Source organism: Lycorma delicatula, chromosome 7 (assembly GCF_047948215.1).
Source record: "Lycorma delicatula isolate Av1 chromosome 7, ASM4794821v1, whole genome shotgun sequence".
Classification (NCBI taxonomy): Eukaryota; Metazoa; Arthropoda; class Insecta; order Hemiptera; family Fulgoridae; genus Lycorma; species Lycorma delicatula.
In genome coordinates, this window is record NC_134461.1 from 51,352,230 (window position 1) to 51,371,155 (window position 18,926).

At 31.0% G+C, this 18,926-nt stretch overlaps 2 protein-coding genes across 2 annotated transcripts in view; both read left to right on the forward strand.

The window, feature by feature from the left end:
- The window catches only part of LOC142328285 (uncharacterized), a 198,347-nt gene that overhangs the window by 53,428 nt on the left and 125,993 nt on the right, over positions 1-18,926 (forward strand). The gene's annotated exons all lie outside the window — the stretch shown is intronic.
- The window catches only part of LOC142327807 (uncharacterized), a 102,994-nt gene that overhangs the window by 44,099 nt on the left and 39,969 nt on the right, over positions 1-18,926 (forward strand). The window contains exon 12 of the mRNA XM_075371144.1: positions 1,685-1,805. Coding sequence (XP_075227259.1) covers positions 1,685-1,805 — 121 coding nt within the window. The remainder of the gene's footprint in view (positions 1-1,684; positions 1,806-18,926) is intronic.

Here is an 18,926-nt window from a genome sequence, read left to right on the forward strand (position 1 = left end):
TGAAGACAGAGAAGATTATGAAATTGCAGAGGAACTGGACATATAATGACATGGACATATAATGCAAACTTCAAGTAAGTGTTGATAATAATAATATTACAGTCAACAATGAAATGAAAACAACCAACCATACAAAAAAAAATTGAAAATTCTAAATATTATAAAAAAAAGAATTGTACAATAGTAATAATAATAATAATAATTATACATCTAATTTGGTCCATTTACAGATACACATTCAAGCACTAGTTAAGATTTTTTTTAATTTAAAAATACACTTAAATTAAAATTCTTGTTTTTGCTATCTATTTATTGAATTATTAATACTAATTATATAATAATATAACTAATAAAACATGAAAACTGTAATAAATTGAACATGCATAAGTAAAAGTACAATTATTATTGTTATCCTATTAGATGGGTGTAAATGTTTCTAGGTTCAGTAATAATTACGTATTAATCTTCTCCAGTACAAGCTTTTATTTTCATTGTACGCACTTGAAAAGAATACAGTTTTTATTAAGTTGTGTTTATTGATTAAAAAATATATTTTTTACAAAGTTTTATATTTAATTAGTGACATATGTTAGTCTTAAAAATTTGAACTTCTACTTTTTCTAATCCAAGTTCTTTTATATCCCAACATATATGGAAAAAAATCGAAGGTTATACCTTTTTTATAATGAAAAAAATTGCTACATATTTATCCATGGGATAAATCTACTATTTATATACTAAAATCTCAAAGAATGTATAATGTAATACAGGTGTCAAAAACAGATTGGCACAAGCGACAGAAAGCTTCCTTGCAGAGAAGAAACTTTCAGTAACAAATATAGATATCTAATTATTACCGATGTATAAAGTATAAGAATATTTAGAAAAAATTCTTGAAAATATTTTTATGGGGTTTAATACTTCATGATAGTGAAACATGGACAATTATGATGAAAAGAAAAGAAAAGACAATTACTGAAAAGAAAAGAACAGGAACCTTTGAAATATTGAGTTATGAAGAATATTGAAAATTAAGGTAGTTAATAAAATTTGAAATGAAAATGACTTCGATAACTATGAAAGGTGAGAAATTTATGACAGAATTTTGTAAAAAGATGAACTGTTGGTGGACTGTGTGTTAAGATATTCAAATTTAATTAACTTTATGATAGGATGTTTAGAAAGCAATAACTATAGAAAAATGGAAGAAAATCATTTCATTACAGAAAAATGGAAGAGGAAGTGATTTTATTAAACAAGCAATAAGGATGTAGTAAATATATTGAAGTAATACAATTAGCTTAAAACAGAAAGAAATTGAGAATAGCATGTTGTCTCATTTTTGTTGTTTTTCTTTTGGGTGTTGAAATATCAAATTTATGCATTATCCAGATTATAATGTCTCAATTTCATTTCACAAAAATGATTTTTAGTTTATTAAAAATCTGTAAAGTTAATGCTTTGTAATGTAAACCTCATTGGAAATATGATGACTAAGATCAGTTGTTCATAATTATCTCACTTTGTTATTCATTTTTATATGTACTATGATAATGGTACCATTTAAACGATGATAATTTATGTTTTAATGGGTTATTATTTATCTTTGGATAATCTTTATTTATTTATATAATTTTTAAAGAACTTTTCATTAAATATAACATTTTTTCTTTCTTAATTTCAGATAAGTTTTAAAGTTGGAAGTGATGCAAGCAAGGATGCAGATGTTGGAAAACTTCAGGCACATATTATTGAACTAGAACATATGGTAGAACAATATCGACTAAAATTAGCGGTAACTAATAGTAATGATATCTAATAATTTAATTTTATAGTATTTATTATGTATTGATATTTGATAGTGTTATATTTTATATATTGACAGCGTTGTAAGCTAGTAAAATTTTATCATACACTTTAATGACATGTTATTTCTATAAATATTTATATTCTGTTTTCTAATTATATTTATATACATAGAACTTTTCATTATATAAATGATAATAATTTGTTTTGATCATATATAGTATATAATTTTTTTAACAATTTAACAAAAAAAGAAATGATGAACCAAAGTTTTATTAATTGATATCTTACTTTTAAAATTATTTTAACTACTAATTAAAAAAAAAAGTGGTTTTTACATTTATCATGGCCAACACCTTTACAACTGTCGAATTAAGGATAAATATCTGAAAATTTTTAATTTCTGAAAATTACAAGCTTAAATTACTTATTAATTTTTAATACTGTATTAAAAAATTGTTCTTACTTTAACTGAATATTGATGCATGTTGTGTATGTAAGTTTCTTTTTATTATTTATTTAACTTGTTTATTACAGCTTTATAGCTAGTTGTAATATTTCAATAATGATAGATTAAATAATTTTGAATTTTCATTGCTGTTGTATAAATGTATATCATACTGAACAGATGTTTTATAGTGCTTAGATCCGATGATAATTGCACAATTTTAATTCATTTGTTGGTTCTTTTCTACACTTTTCTTCCATGAATGATTTTAGAATAGTAATTCAATCTTTTAATAAAAATAAGTGGTAGCGATTAGCAAGGATATTCTTCCACTGCTGACCATTTCATGATAATCTCATATTACCTAGCATATTATAAACCATTGTTATGATCTAATGTTTATCATTTATACAACATGACTTTGTTATAGTCTAACTTATCTTAAAACGTTTTTATCCTTTTACTTCTAATAAAACAATAAAATACTCTTTTATCTATTTAGTTGTGAAAACTGTTTTAGAATTGCTAGTCATGAGAAAATCTCACATTTTTCATCAATTTCAAAAATAAAAACCAAAACGTTCAGTTCTTCAGTTAGAAAGATGGTTCTTAGCATTTTTTTGTTATCTATTATTATATTATAGATATATTATGGCTTTGATATATGGATATAGATAATACACTTTTGTAACTGTAACTCCATTCTGGCTACTTGTCAGGAGAGGAGAAATAACTGTGCTGCTTAACATTTTTTGATGTTCAAAGAGCAGCTGTTGACTTATTATCTATTTTTATTGCTTACTAGATGATAAAGATTTAAAAAATTTTATTTAATCAATAATTTTAATTAATTTTTATTGTTACATTTGGAGTTACGTTTGTCTGGCTCTAAATATTTATGCCATACATAGCAGATAATGCTAGAGTTATAGTGTAACTGAAAGAATTTCACTAAACAATTTATTTCTGTTAATTGCTTATTCTTTAAATTATTCCTTGAATTCCCTTTAATATGACAACACAAAATCATTGTAAATAGAACCAAGTCATAAGATATATAAATATTAAAAGAATAATGTAGTTGCATTACAGTAAAATTTATTTAAAACATAACAGTTATGTACAATATTATGAAAAAGTATAATGATTTTTATTATTTTAATAAAGAAAAACAAAATTTCTAAACAGAACCAAGTCAAAAAATGTTATAAGAAAGAAATATAATAAAATAAATGAAAATATAATAAAAAGAAAGAAAAAATAAAGAAAGAAATATAATAAAATGTAAGAAAATATAACAACTAGGATAATCTAGTTGTATTAAAATTAGATTTATTTAAGAGTAACATTAATTACATACAATGACAGTATTATTTTATTAAAGAAAGAAAAAGTTTCTGATCATAACCCCCCCCCCCAAAAAAAAATACAATGCTATATGACAAAATACAATTTTTATTAGTTAAAAATACTTATTATTGTTATGAAAAATATTTTTTCTTATTCTTTTACTTCGAGTTTGTTTAACACAAATTTAACAGTATTAACATCATCACTTTTTAAAAGAGGTCTGCATTGACTTGAAATCTAAAAATTCTTTTTGTTCCATTTCTATTACATCATGTTTTCTATTTTTAGAAGCCATTCTTACAAGAGTGAAACTATCCTGATGGATCATAAATATCTACATTCTTTGAATATTTCACATTCCATTTGTGAATGATCCAGTTCAAAATAACACTGATCAGTAGATTGAATTTTTAAAGATTGTACAACATGAAAAAGCATAATGATATTGTGATTTTGTCCCCTGCAACTGTCGGAGAACAGATTAATTGGACGTCTATCAGCAACATATTGCAGTTTTATATATATATATATATATATATATATATATATGATACTTCAATAAAACCTCATGTAGCCATCCCATCATTATAAATGTAATTTGTATTATGTTTTGTAGCCACATTATATACAATAAGGTTGTAAACAGCCAATCTGTGTTTGTAAAAATTTTTTTAAGAAATTGAACAACAGTACCAGACTTCTTTGAGATCAAATAAATGTCATTTTCTTACAGATTTCTTCCTTATATTTGTTTTTAAGTGACAAGCAAATGTTTTTGTTTATTTGTCTTCATAAAATGTTTTTCTTGTGCTTGCTGATCAATGAGTAAATTTCTGTAGCAAAAACATTGATAACTTTCATCTTTTCTTGCTTTGTGGAATGCAAAATTAAATTTAGTATTAAAGATTTCTCTGTGTAACCATAATTTTTCTGCATTCACACTGCGTTCTTTACATTGCTGTGTATACAGCTCGTATATAATATTGATGTTTAAATCACCAGCCAACTACTTCTTGAAGCTGTCAACATGGCAATAATGCAATTGAATTGAGGGAAATGAATTTACATGTTCTTTACTATTTTCCCTACATTCTTCAGGTCTCTTTACACTTGGACATGACTTACGTTGTATTATTTATATCTCATTTCTTTATTATATTTCTGGGAAATGTTTTTGACATCAAGAATGCTAAGAAAAAATGTCAAACATACTTGTAGTACTTTGTTAATTTTGAAAAAATGATAATTTTTTATTACTTTTTGAAAATCTACAAAAGTTGCACAAATTCTTTCCTTAGGAACTTCCTTCATCAATGAAGCAAAATACTGTTTGTTTATTGATATCTTTCACAGCCCAGAATTTTTCAAAAATCAGTCTATTCTCATCTTCAGTTAAAAGCTGAGATTACACTTTCTTGAATATTTTGAACAGTCCTTATTAACAAATTTCTGTTCTGAAACTATTACTGAAGATGGAAACATATGCCTTTCCTGATTGACACAATTTTCCCAGATTTTTTTTTCCATGTAAGAGAGTTTCTACAACTTTTCGTACTTTTTTTATCTCTTGTATTTACAACTTGTTCTGCAAACAATTCCCCTCTTGTGTCCTTGATGGAAGCATCTGTTGTATTAGCTACTGTAAATAAATAAAAGCCTTTACTTGCAGCAACTACATCATCTGGACTTTGTACTTTCTTTCCCAGTGTTGTGACTACAGTAACTGTTAACTTCATTAGAAAGTAACATTGCTCTCCATGTTTTTAATCAACTGCCTTTCATCAGCTACCCTCAACAACTTCCCGCATTTTCTACATAAGACACACCTTTCTACATTTGTCCTGAATTCATTTTTTTAAAGATCTGTACAAAGTATTGTTGCTGGTATTATATTTCGGAATCTTATAACTAATAATAAAAACTGTATTAATGCACAACTTCCTTTAATTTTTTTTTTAGAGAGGTAGATTATCTTTCTTTATTTTCCTATGTTTGTTGATTTTAATTTTTGAATGCACACACAAATCTATAGTCTATTAAAGCACATGTGGGGTACCACAGCACCCCAAGGTAAATAATTGATAATATTTTTTATAAAAAATATTTTATTGTTACATATCATTAAAAAAACATCAAACACATTTCCAAATGTAATAAAAGGTATATGATTACAAACTGTTCATGTTTTAATCAACACAAAATTTGCAAACCTCTCTCTTGTGTTCTGAGAATATTGGTTTCTTACACTAGATGTAGGTCTTCCTATCCCTGTTTCTTGGACATACAGCACATCTTGCTTGTTTTGGACGTCCCTTTTTTGGATCACGCTGAGGTTGTGGTTGAGCACAAAGACTTTTTTGTATGCCTTCAGAGTTCTTTTGAATTCAGTGTCTTGAGCCTGTCCAATATGTAAGGTTTAGCAGCAAGTTGTAAGCCAAGAATTTTGAGAAAGTTCTTTCATTTTGCAAGTTCACTGTTGTGTTTATTCCTAAACAACACGAGTACATTAACACTTGCCTGGTCCAACATACCATATAAATAACGAAGAGGCCATCTTCGAGTTTTTCTTGAAACACTGAATGAATGGTTGAGCTGGTTGAATATGTCGAACCCTCCTTTTGTTTTATTATAAAAATGAATCATCTCTGGCTTTTCTGTTGTCTGATTTACAGCTCTGTCATTATACATGTTTGATACGAGTATGACAGTTTTGTTTTTCTTTAGACAGAAACTTACAAGTGTTTTTTCTTGATCAAAGCAAAATTTTGATGAGAGTATCTCACAGCTTTTTGAAGGAAGAAATGAAGGAGGAATTTCTTTCTTATTTCTCTGTAAGTCCCTACAAGTGTCTGCTTATATTTTAGCATTGTATCAGCTAGAGGAATAGAGGTAAACCAATTATCTACCTTAATATTATGTTCAGTATTATTTGTTGCTTCTGTTATATTTGTCACAAGATTCAGTACTTGTGGCTGTCACTGGCGACCCACTTTACCAATGTAGGGTATTGCATTTACCATGAAGTACATTCTGGTATCACAAAGACAAACTATTTTTATGCCATATATTTCTGGCTTTGAAGGTATATATTCTCTAAAGAGGCATTTACCCTAGAACCCAAGTAGCTGTTCATGTACAGTGCAATATGAATGAGGAGTATAGCTTTCTTTACAGTTTACTATAAAAATATTCCAAAAAGCTCAAATTGGTGTAAATTTTTCATTGTCATCTCGTGTCAATCGATCATCAAATCGTAAACAATTTAGTAAGAATTTGAATCTATTTTGTGACTGTTATGTCACAAAACTTATAAAGGGGAATACCATATGTAGAACTCCACATTTCTTCTGTGCTCAAATGTCCTGCTTTCAAAACGCCTGTAGTTTACAATAAACCAAAAAGACATGAATTTCATCACTATTTGTTACCTAAATTCTGTGAATCAGATGATTCACTCAATTATAAGTATATTTTTTATTTAATTTATTTAAATAATAATTTATTTTCTGAATATTTATTTCAATATTTGTAAAATTTACAATCATATCAATGATTTCTTAAATAACAACTACCAAGCATCAAGTTCACTGACAATATTTCTAGCCTTGCCTCTATTTCCTGGTATTTGCACCACAATATTTCTACTTGCAGTGCAACCCAAGCTGGTGGATCACTGCTCTATCTATAACCGTTTCTCCCTGTATAAATGCTCCTCTAACATCCTCATCACTGCCAGCTTCATCTTCACTTAAATCTAAATAAGCAATTTCATCGCTGTTGTAATTGTGTTCTTCAGTGACGTCTTCACACTCACTAATATTTTCTTCACTACTGAACTCTTCTTTGATGTCTAAATTACACTGGATGAAGACATTAAACCTACTGGAAGAAGAATTACATTTATCCATCATGAAATTTAATTAATTGCACTAATACAATAAAAGAAACAAATATCTTGAATCTTTCATCCAACACTCTGTAAAGCACACAAGGGGTTCTTCTACAGCACACCAAATCACAAAAATACCACAATAATCTCAGAAATAATTCTAAAATTAGAAAAGCATATGTAAACATAATCACATCAACTGAGAATACACAGAACATCATGGCACCAGAGCGTATACAGCACCCCTGGTGGGAATTCAAGACACTATTGGGGTGCTACAACACTGGTGTGCCTCCTAGGATTAAGCTTCAAATTATCATCAAATGTTGAAGAAGCAGGAGAATTTTAAGAGGATGGTAGTCATCCAAAGAATCACTAAGTTCATTTGCTTTTCTACTCGTTCAACAACCTCCATTTGTTCTTGGTTTAAAGATGAACTGTAATCAGTTTCATTCTCATAAATTTTAAATGTTGATGATCAGTCACATCCTGAAGAGAAAAAAAACAAATAAATAACGCATTTATTTGTAACATAATCCATCTATTTATTAAACAAAATACAGAACAAGCCATTTATTTTAACAAAAATATGTTATTGAAAATGCAGATTTTGCGTTACATCATTGAAAATGTATTTCGCATGAAGCTCCATTGAATATCTGCAGCCAAGTAGCCACAAAACATTATACAAGCACATAAAAATTTAAAGCACTTTTGTATATCTTTTCCAGTGATCTGTATCACTTGTAACTGATAATATTAATGAATGCTTTAAGGTCTTAATCTGAAAGCAAAAGATTTGTGTTGTAATATATATATATATGCCAAACACTGTAATATAATGAACTGTCTCAAAGATGAATTAAAGAAATCAACTTTTTCGTATGAGGCTAACTTCATTATATTTAAAATATTAAAGAAAAAGAATTTCTACACTGATGATTTAAGTTGATATTCTACAAAGCATTTTTATAGAAAATAAATTTTAGTGTACAAATTTTCAAAGCAAACAAATTGAATGCTTAATAGTTGATTTTATATTAATACATTTATACATGTGTATACACTGTAGCATATTATTTCCAACAGATTATAGATATTATTTACTACTGATATTATCTTGTACAGATTTAATATATATCACAATAAAATAACTTGAAGTAATAGTTTTGCTAGTGCCAGATAAACCTATTGTTACTTGATTTTATATGGTTCTGAACAAAACATAAACTTAACTCTGCATTTCCTCAGCACTGTAGAAACGTATCATCACATACGTTCCTGTAAATGTTAAAATATTCCACACTGATCAAGGTTAAATAAACAAAGAACTATGTTTATAGGTCTAAAAGCAAGAAAATTTTATATAAAACATAATTCCAAAAACTTTCTTTATAATAATGGTGGAGATATGTCGTTCTGTTACTAAATAGTATGTAAAGAATAACATATATCAGTATAAAACCGAAAAACTCATTTTTGGAGATATGTTTCTCTGGTTGTCATCGATACTATAGTTGTTTTAAAATTGCTGGTTGTTAACATTACTAGAATTTTACATTTGTAAAATTTCAAGATTACATATATCTTGTATTCTATTATTGTATGTTCTGCTTAGATGATCTTTCTATAAGTATTCAACTCTGCTCGTATATTTTTACCCTAAATCTTATCGATGAAAAAGAATCTTATCTCAGCAGCCTGAATGTTACTTTTCCTAATTTCTCATAATAATTCATGCATGCTTAATTTCCTTAGGAAAGAGTTTATTATATTATTTAAAAATATTATTACAGTTTTTGTTCTGGCATGTTCCCTAAATCCTTTCTGTATCTTTACATATTACCTGAAATGTACTCACTCTTTTTTACATTGTCATAAATGCATACCTTATGAAAGCATACCAAGTAATTGAAACACTTAGTTGTCAATAATGGTCGTATTACTGATTTCTCTGGAGTTTTGAAGGTTATTTACTTAAATTAAATTTAACTGATACATAAGTCTACATATAGAAGATACATAAGTTTATCTTCTGACTCTTGATAGTGAAAAAAAAGTTCTATGTGTAACTTTTATAACTATTCTCTGTATTACTCACTAATAACTATATAATAGTTTCTAATGAGTAACAGGCGCATTCAGGGTCAATTATATATAACTTTGTGTTGTTGCATGATGATGGAAATCATGTTTACTACATTATCCATTTATTATGAAGTGTGGATAAGACCTTATTTAATTAATTATTATCCTTGCTTAATTAAAATTTCTAGGTGGTTCGTACCATTTCATTTATTTCTGTTCTTATACTTATACAAAAGCTTTTTTTTTTACACTGCTCAAAGGGATGTAAAATCATTTTCATGTAAACCTTACCAAAGTCCACCTGATCAGGTACTTTCTTTGTTACATAGTGGCCATATGGGTTTCCGGATTTTACTTATATATTTTCTTAATAATACAGTTTAGTATATTGCATTATTTGACCAAAATCATTCTCATATGAATGTATTTCATTTCATGCTTTTTATTTAAAAGTACTTCCATGTTTATTTTAATGTGATGAATTAGCATTACAAACATCAAGCAGTCTATAGTGTAAGGGTCAGATGGAGTAAGAAAAAGTTATAATGGAAGACAATTTTTTTTTCTAAGCAAGGTTAGATTCCCAAATGACTCATTGACTCATTCCTAAATATAACAAGTGTTTTAACATTTAGTGTAGGATCTTATCTTTATTCACCAATTAAGTAATAAATGACAACCCCGACGGGGAGTCTTATTCTTTAAGACTTTGGGGGTTGGCGTCCCCACGGGCCTAGCCTCCGCAGCTTTTCTTCCCACTATACAATGAGCTGCAGAACACTTTACATTTTACACATATACTACACCAAGAACACTACATAAATTACAACATACACACATACACAATTACACAACAACAACCTACACTGATATTTCTTACATTTACACTCGGTGGTGTTGCGACATCTTACGAAACGCAACCGTAACCCAAGGTGGGAACAAATCGTGCCGATGGGTGAATGGCTCTACGTAGTGAGTCTCGAACGATGTCCTCTGGGCACCAGGGCGAACCCAGTTGTATTTAGCTCTAGCTCCAGTACGCGTGCGCTCTGCTGGAGTGGTCCATTTTTCGCCGGTACTAGTGGGACCAAAATTTCAGTTCCATTAACAAACACAATGATGGTTGGTGGTCCATCTGAAAAAACCAGCAATTCAAGTCTTGCGAAGAGACCTCGATCAGCTTCGTCTGACGAGGATAAAAGTCCTACAAAAGAGAATTTCTTAGAATCAAAATATAAAAACATTAGATTCGTTGTTCTCAGAAATAGTCAGGAAGGTGGCTCCCTTCAAAAGGTCTCACCGTTTTTAATAAACAAAACCATAACAGGTGCAAGTGGCTCCCCGAAGAATATCAGGAAATTACGCGACGGATCGATTCTGGTTGAAACATTCAACGACGAACAGAGTCGATCAATCTTACGTCACTGTAATATGGGTGGTATAAATATAAGTGCTGAAAGCCACAAAACTTTAAATACGAGCAGGGGTGTAATTTTTTGTAGAGACCTTCTGGATATAGATATCTCGGAAATAGTCGATGAGCTTTGCCACCAAGATGTTGTTGAGGTGAAACGTATAATGAGACGGCAGAACGGAACAGAAGAACCGACACCGTCTCTTATATTAACATTCAATCTCCCTGTTCCACCAGAGAAGATTAAAGTGGGTTACCTCTCGGTTCGGGTACGACCATTCATACCCAACCCACGGCGATGTTTCAGATGCCAAGGTTTTGGTCACACTACAACATCTTGTACAAAAACCGAGATCTGTGCTCGATGTGCTAAAGAAGGTCACAATGACACTAACTGCGAAGAAAGTGAAAAATGCGCAAACTGCAGTGGTCCACATACAGCTCGCTCCCGAGATTGCCCAACTTTTAAAGAAGAAAAGGCAATTCTCAAAATCTGTACGGAGCAAAAACTATCTTTTCCGGCTGCACGTAGAGAATATAAAAAGATAAACAATTCACGGAACCTGGTTAAACCAGACGTATCTTTTGTCACCGCTACATCTAAACAAATTCCTACAAATGCTAATAATCAGCAGTGCGGATCCTGCAATGAACTTAAAAAAACTTGTTCAGATGCTATCTGATCAAGTAGCTTCACTTACAGCCACCATCTCAGAGCTGACAAAAATGAATAAAAAGTCCTCCGTCGTAGCTAGTGAATCAAACAGTGTGATGCATACGAAAGTTCCTATTCCCAAAGTCGTACCGCCACAAATAGCGACTATCACAGCTGGCAGCAAGCCACCTAATAAGCTCCCCATAAAGGGAACCAATATAACTATCTCCTCTGGGATGTCAACTACAACATCCCATTCAAATAAATCTCCTCCACCATCACCTCATATACTGGAGGATATGGTTGAAGAACCACCCGACCCTAGGGCATCGGAGTTCTTTAAAATAAAAAATACAAAAAATAAAAACCGAATCACATACAACTAATTTTTATATAATTTCCGAAATTTATTTTTTTATTTATTTTTTACACTTATGAACATTATTCAGTGGAATGTTAGAGGTATTCGGTCCCGCATTGAAGATATTAGAGTACTAGCGCACACACATGATCCATTAATCATGTGTTTCCAAGAAACTCACCTTCTACAACATGACCGAATTACACTTAGAGGATACTTCTGCGAGAGATACGACTGCCTAGTAGACAGTAGGGAGAGTGGTGGAGTAGCGATTTTCATGAAGAATGGGGTGTCAGCTACAAGAATTCAACTAACCACTGTCATTCCTGCTATTGCAGTAAAGATCTCTATTCCCTTCAAATTGCATATCTGCAATCTGTATCTCTCACCGAACACTGAGTTCAGTGCTTTAGATGTCTCAAATCTCCTCACACAAATACCATCTCCATCGTTAATAGTAGGAGACTTCAATGCCCATCATATTTCCTGGGGCTCAACCTTCTGCTCCACTCGAGGAAATATGATAAACAGATTGAGACAAGACTTTGACCTTTGCCTACTGAATAATGGATCACATACATTTATGTCCTTATCAACTGGTACTGTATCTAACCTTGATCTTTCCATATGCTCACCGAATGTGCTCCCTCATTTTAATTGGTCGGTTTGTGATGACTTTCACGGCAGTGATCATAGACCAATTATTATTAGTTTCGGTGTAGACTGCGAGATTAAAAGAAGGCCACGGAGATGGATTGTTGAAAAGGCAGATTGGAACGGATACCATAAAGCATTCCAATCTCAGTATGACGATGGAGCGAACATCCTCGACCAATATTCTTCTTTTACGTCCATGATACTTAAGAATGCCAACAGATATATCCCACAAACATCGAGTAATCCTAGACGTTTTTTCGTTCCATGGTGGAACGATGAATGCAAAAATGCTATTAGGAATCGACGGCAGGCACTACGTAAATTTAATCGTAGGCCTACAACAGAACATCTAAATTTATACCGCAGGGCTAGAGCGGTGTGCCGTCGAGTATTCTTGGACGCTAAGAGGAATTCATGGACGAAATACGTGAGCACTATCTCACGCACTACTTCCACGTCTACTGTATGGAAGAAAATTCGTGCAATCTTCGGATCACCGAAACAATCTATTCTTGGTCTTATTGATGAAGGAGAACTCCTTTCATCATCCTCGGAAGTGGCAAATAGTCTAGCAAAATCTTTCCGCTCGGTGTCTCTCACCTCATCATATAATAACGATTTTCAACGGTACAAGATACAAATGGAGGTGTTGTCGTTAAACACTGGTGATTCGGTTGGTGAATTAAACACTCCATTCGTATTTAAAGAATTGTTACATGCACTTAAAAATTCACGGGACACTTCCCCTGAACCGGACAACATTCGCCTTTCCATGCTTTCACACCTTCCTAATTCGGCACTACAACAACTTTTGAATATTTTCAACGGTTTATTCTCCGAACAAGTCTTCCCACCCGGCTGGTCAGAAGCATTTATTATACCAGTACAAAAACCTGGTAAAGACCAGACGAACCCCTCAAGCTATCGCCCTATTTCATTAACAAGCGTTTTGTGTAAAATAATGGAGAGAATGGTAAACCGCAGACTTACATGGTACTTGGAGAAACATGGCTTTCTATCTCCAGAACAGTGTGGTTTTCGACAAGGACGATCTTCCATTGACCATTTAGTGTCACTAGAAACAGCCATACAAAACGCTTTCCTCAATCGGCAACACCTCGTCGCTATCTTCTTTGATATAAAAAAGGCGTATGACACAGCCTGGCGACGTGGTATTCTTAACACTCTCAAAAAATGGGGAATCAAGGGCAATATGCTTGCTTTTATCCGGGGATTCTTAAATCACCGAACGGCTCGTGTTCGTGTGGATGATTCGCTCTCAGATAGTGTCATCTTGGAGAATGGAGTGCCCCAAGGTAGTGTATTAAGTGCCACCTTATTTTCTGTAGCCATAAACGATATTACCAAATGTGTTCAGGCTCCTGTCTCATGCTCTCTATTTGCTGACGACTTTGCTATCTACATTGCAAGCCGTTCGGCACCTACAGCAGAGAGACTACTGCAGAACACTATATATCACCTTGAAGCTTGGTCCAGGATTACTGGTTTCACATTTTCATCCGAAAAAACAAAATGTGTAGTTTTTTCTCGGCTACGAAACCCTTCTATTCCGCAAATTTTTCTGAACGGTGAGACTGTTACTATCTCTACTTACGTCAAGTTTTTAGGTTTAATTTTTGATAGCCGTCTTACTTGGGTCAAACATTTAAAAGAATTGAAAACAAAATGTTCCAAAATTCTAGATATGATGCGAGTCCTTACTAACACCAACTGGGGAGCCGATAGATCATGTATGATACGTTTTTACTATTCCTTTGTTCGCTCCCGTTTAGATTACGGTTGTGTGGCCTACTCATCAGCTCGTCAAACCGTGCTTAAAATGCTGGATAGTGTACATCATGCTTTCCTTCGGCTTGCCACAGGCGCGTTTAGATCTAGTCCTGTCGCAAGCTTACTGGTAGACTGTGGTGAACCATCACTTTGGGATAGACGAGACCAGCTTTTATTATCGTATTTTGCTCGTCTCAGAGGACAACCAAATCACCCGGCTCTTGAGTCAGTCTTTAGAAATCCTAATCTAGGAAAGTATGAGGACCATCCACGTCGTACTGCACCGGTAGGTATCCGTACCTGGCGTCTACTGCAGCATATAAATGTTGACAAACCGTCATTCTTTCCTATATATCCTTGCTCATAACCTCCGTGGAGAATAAACCTTATAAATTTTAATTTTGACCTGACCACATACAATAAACAATCAACACCATCTATTGTCTTTCAGCAAATGTTTCAGTGTGTTCTCTCCAAGATGAAACCAGACGCGGTTGTATACACTGATGGATCGAAACAAAATGATACAGTTGGGTGTGCATTTGTTGTTAATGAGAGAACTTATATGTTTGGTCTACTCGGTATTACGAGTGTGTTTACCGCTGAACTATACGCTATAAATAAGGCTCTAAACATCATTAACCCTAAATATAGAAAAATTCTTATTTGCAGTGACTCGTGTAGTGCTCTCCAAGCCTTAAAGAACTTTTATTCCAAACATCCTATCGTCATTGAAATTTACAACGCAATCGCTGAGTTGAATAATCGCAACACAGAATTAAGTTTTTGCTGGGTCCCTAGCCACGTAGGGATTCCAGGTAATGAACATGCAGATTCTGCTGCCAAAGAAGCATGTAACCAGCCTCCTTTCACCACCCGAGTTGCTACTTCTGATTTCATTAACTATGTAAAACAATTATTAAGAACAAGGTGGCAAGGTGATTGGACAGCTACTGTTGATAATAAACTCCGTCAGATTAAAGATTCTGTGTTACCATGGAACTCATACAGAAAACCCCGGCGTGAGGAAGTAGTTCTCTGTCGATTGCGGATAGGACACACGAGAGTCACACACGAGTACCTGTTTACAAGAGGACAACCACCTCTATGCGCAAGATGCAACTGCCGCGTGACTGTGCGCCACATACTCGTGGACTGCATATGTTATGCGGCATTGCGTCGTAAATTTAAATTACCTAGTAACATCCGTGGTATCTTGCGTGACGATAAGGAGGTTTTAAACCGGATGTTTATATTTTTACATAGTATAGGGTTAATGCAAAAAATTTAATACTGTTGCTTATATTTTTTAATACTTTTAGTTTTTTAATAAGTTTATTTTTTTTATTATATTTTTTTTTTTTTCTCTGAATGTTTGATATTTTTATCCGATTAGGAGCCTTTTACACTCCTTATCGGAATTTGTTAAATTTTATAAGTTATTTTTTAATATTTTAAAGACTGACTGTGATATTAGTTGTAAGATTTTTGTGATATTAGTTGTAAGTTTTATCTCCTTTTTTAATTTTAAGTTTTATTTAGTTTTAATATGATAGTTTTTAACATAGTAATTAGTTTTAAGTTACATGTTAGTATTTTTGTTATCCGAGAATGGGCCTTTTACACCCATTCCAGATTTGATTTCCTGTGATAGTAGTTTTAAGTTTTAATTACTTTTATTTATTTACCGATTCTCCGGGCGATGATAACGACCATTCGTTTTTCGCCCAAAAATAAAAAAAAATAAAAAAAAAATAAATGGCAAAATTATTTATCCTTAGAATATTAAATACCTTCTAAGCATCTGCTGGATACTGATATTTAACGTATGTAGAATACATAAAAACTAATTTTACAGTTTTCCACAAGGAGATTATTTAAATAATCTCCTTGCTAAATACATGGCAGCTACATTTAAGATACATTTAAATATATTTTGTTAAATACATGGCAGCTTCCATCTCAGTGTTGTTGATACAGACTAGGAGTCTAGGTCGGATCACAACGCAAGATTGAGTTTATGTATTCTTGAATATAGATTATGTGACTAGTTACCCCACATTAGTTCACTGGAAAGAGTTTGGAACAGTTAAATCAACATAAATGTAATTTTTAATTTTGTTATCTGTAGCAGTAGCCGCATTTAGTTAAGAAAACTAGATTTATTACTGTTTTATAATAAACAATTGAAAGAAACAGAGTCCAAGAAATATCTGATAAATATTTGACATTGATTTATAAAATTGTTTCCTAATGATTCAAAATAAGAAAAGGCTAATAATCAATACCAATGCCAAGAAAAATATTAAAAGTTTGAAACCCAACTGTAATAAAATTAAAGGGCTAGAGATGTTTAACAATAAAAGTGTAAACAGTATCATTCAAGAATACAGTTTACCAAACTATTGAAATGCATTTACATTTAGAGTTAGTAATATTTACTTGATCTCTATGCAGTACTTTGTGACCCTATGTAATCTTATTAATATAGTATGATTTTTAGCTTATTAAATTGCTGTGTAAGTAATTCTCTAAACAATTCTTTAATAAATGATCCATCATCATTACACATTAACATAATTTGTACAATTTTTATTAGCTTTATTTTTTATTATTATTAGTAGTAGCAAATTTAATTTCTTTTTTATGTACTCGTGATCAAGTATTACTTTGTTTCAGCAGTAGCTTACTTTTTTAAATGATCTCATTTCTGCTTTAATCCATTATTGTATGTTTTTCTTTTAGTTAGATTTGTCATCATAATATGGTCTCTTAGACAGTTTCATTATGTTAGTTTAGCCTTATTTACTTTCTGTATTTGCTGTTTCTTTTTTCTTACTGTTGTTTTCTCTTAGATACGTTTTGTTTATAATTTTAATAGTTTTATGTTAGGTAAAATTGGTATTTTGTATTTTAACGTGGAACCAGTGATGACAATAATGGTAAAATTTGTGTAATTTAAAAGACAAAGATGTTTTCAATTTTAATAGAATTATATTGCTGCTTATATAAATTATTTTTATTTAAAGTTTTAATTAAAAAAAGGGGGAAAAGATTTATTACAGGTATTATTTCTTAAATGTATTATGCATTCATGTATAATATTAATTTTAGCATGAAAGTTCTATTTGTAGTTATTGATCATAGGGAAAGAAAATTTAATTTCCTAGTTTTATTTTTAGCATTCTATTTGTATTGATTTAATTCTGTGTATTACTGATAATAATATTGTGTGCTTGTAATTTATTTGTTTTGTATGTTATATTATTATATTTTATCTTTTTTTAATTTTGTTTTAGTTTGATATAGTCTTGTACATTTTATAAAATGTCTGGGATCACTTATGTAGTTGTGGTTCAGATTTTTAACCGCACATTATTATGCATGTTTTAGCACATGGACAGTTAGCACTTCACGATTTGGTAAGAGTGAGAAAAATATAATGGAAACTTCATCTAGTCTCCTTTTGTATAATTATTTTGAAATTTGGATTTTTTTTATTGCCCTTTTAATTCAATAATGGTTTTGTTTGTTCAAACACTATCTAAAAATAGTGTACTAATAGTAAGATTCTTCTAAAAATTTAATGAAAACTTGTTTTTTATTAATATTATCACAATGTTATGCAGAAGTTACATGTCATATTGCATACATATAATATGTATATTAATATATTAGTGCAAATCAGGAAATTCTAGTATGTGTACTTTATAAGCAATAGACACCACATCACAGCAGTAAAGTTTTGGAGAGGGCTGAGGTCTCTTTTTATTTTTTTCTCAACAGTATTCTTCATTAAACTTACTTTATTAAGATTTCTGCTTTAAAGTATATTATTTTGAATAACCTTTACATTAATTTAGTTTTTATGTTTACCTTTCTTTTTTTATTGCAAAAATTGGACAATGTGTTTTATGCCTATAAGGAGAAATCTTTAATCTGTCTTATGTGGCAATATAATTTATTATTTTTTTAGATCAAAATACTGCATTCTTGATCAAATATGTAAACAATATTATTTGTAGCTTCACTTAAAACAAAATGTAGACATACGTGTGTTACATATACCCAAAATTGTAATGAAAATATTGACATACACATTTACTTGTCGCTCTTGTAAATCATTGTAAAAGGAGTATTAGATTTTATTCAAAATGAAACTTTCTCGATAAAAAGAGGGTGAACATTTTGTGTTATATAGAGATTTAATATTTTTAGAATTCTGAAGTTCTGATGTGCACATGATATGTTCTGGAATAAAGGCATATAAACTGCTCCCAAGAAGTTAACAATAGTCAATTAATTAACCAACTAAATTAATTCTTAATTAACTGTATAGAATTATAATCCTTTGCCTTTCCTTTCATTAATTACGTGAACAGAATCCACACTTTCATTCAGGCCTACACTTTGTGTTGAATTAATGAATAACTTTCACTGATTTATTGGTCTACATCTATGATCTAC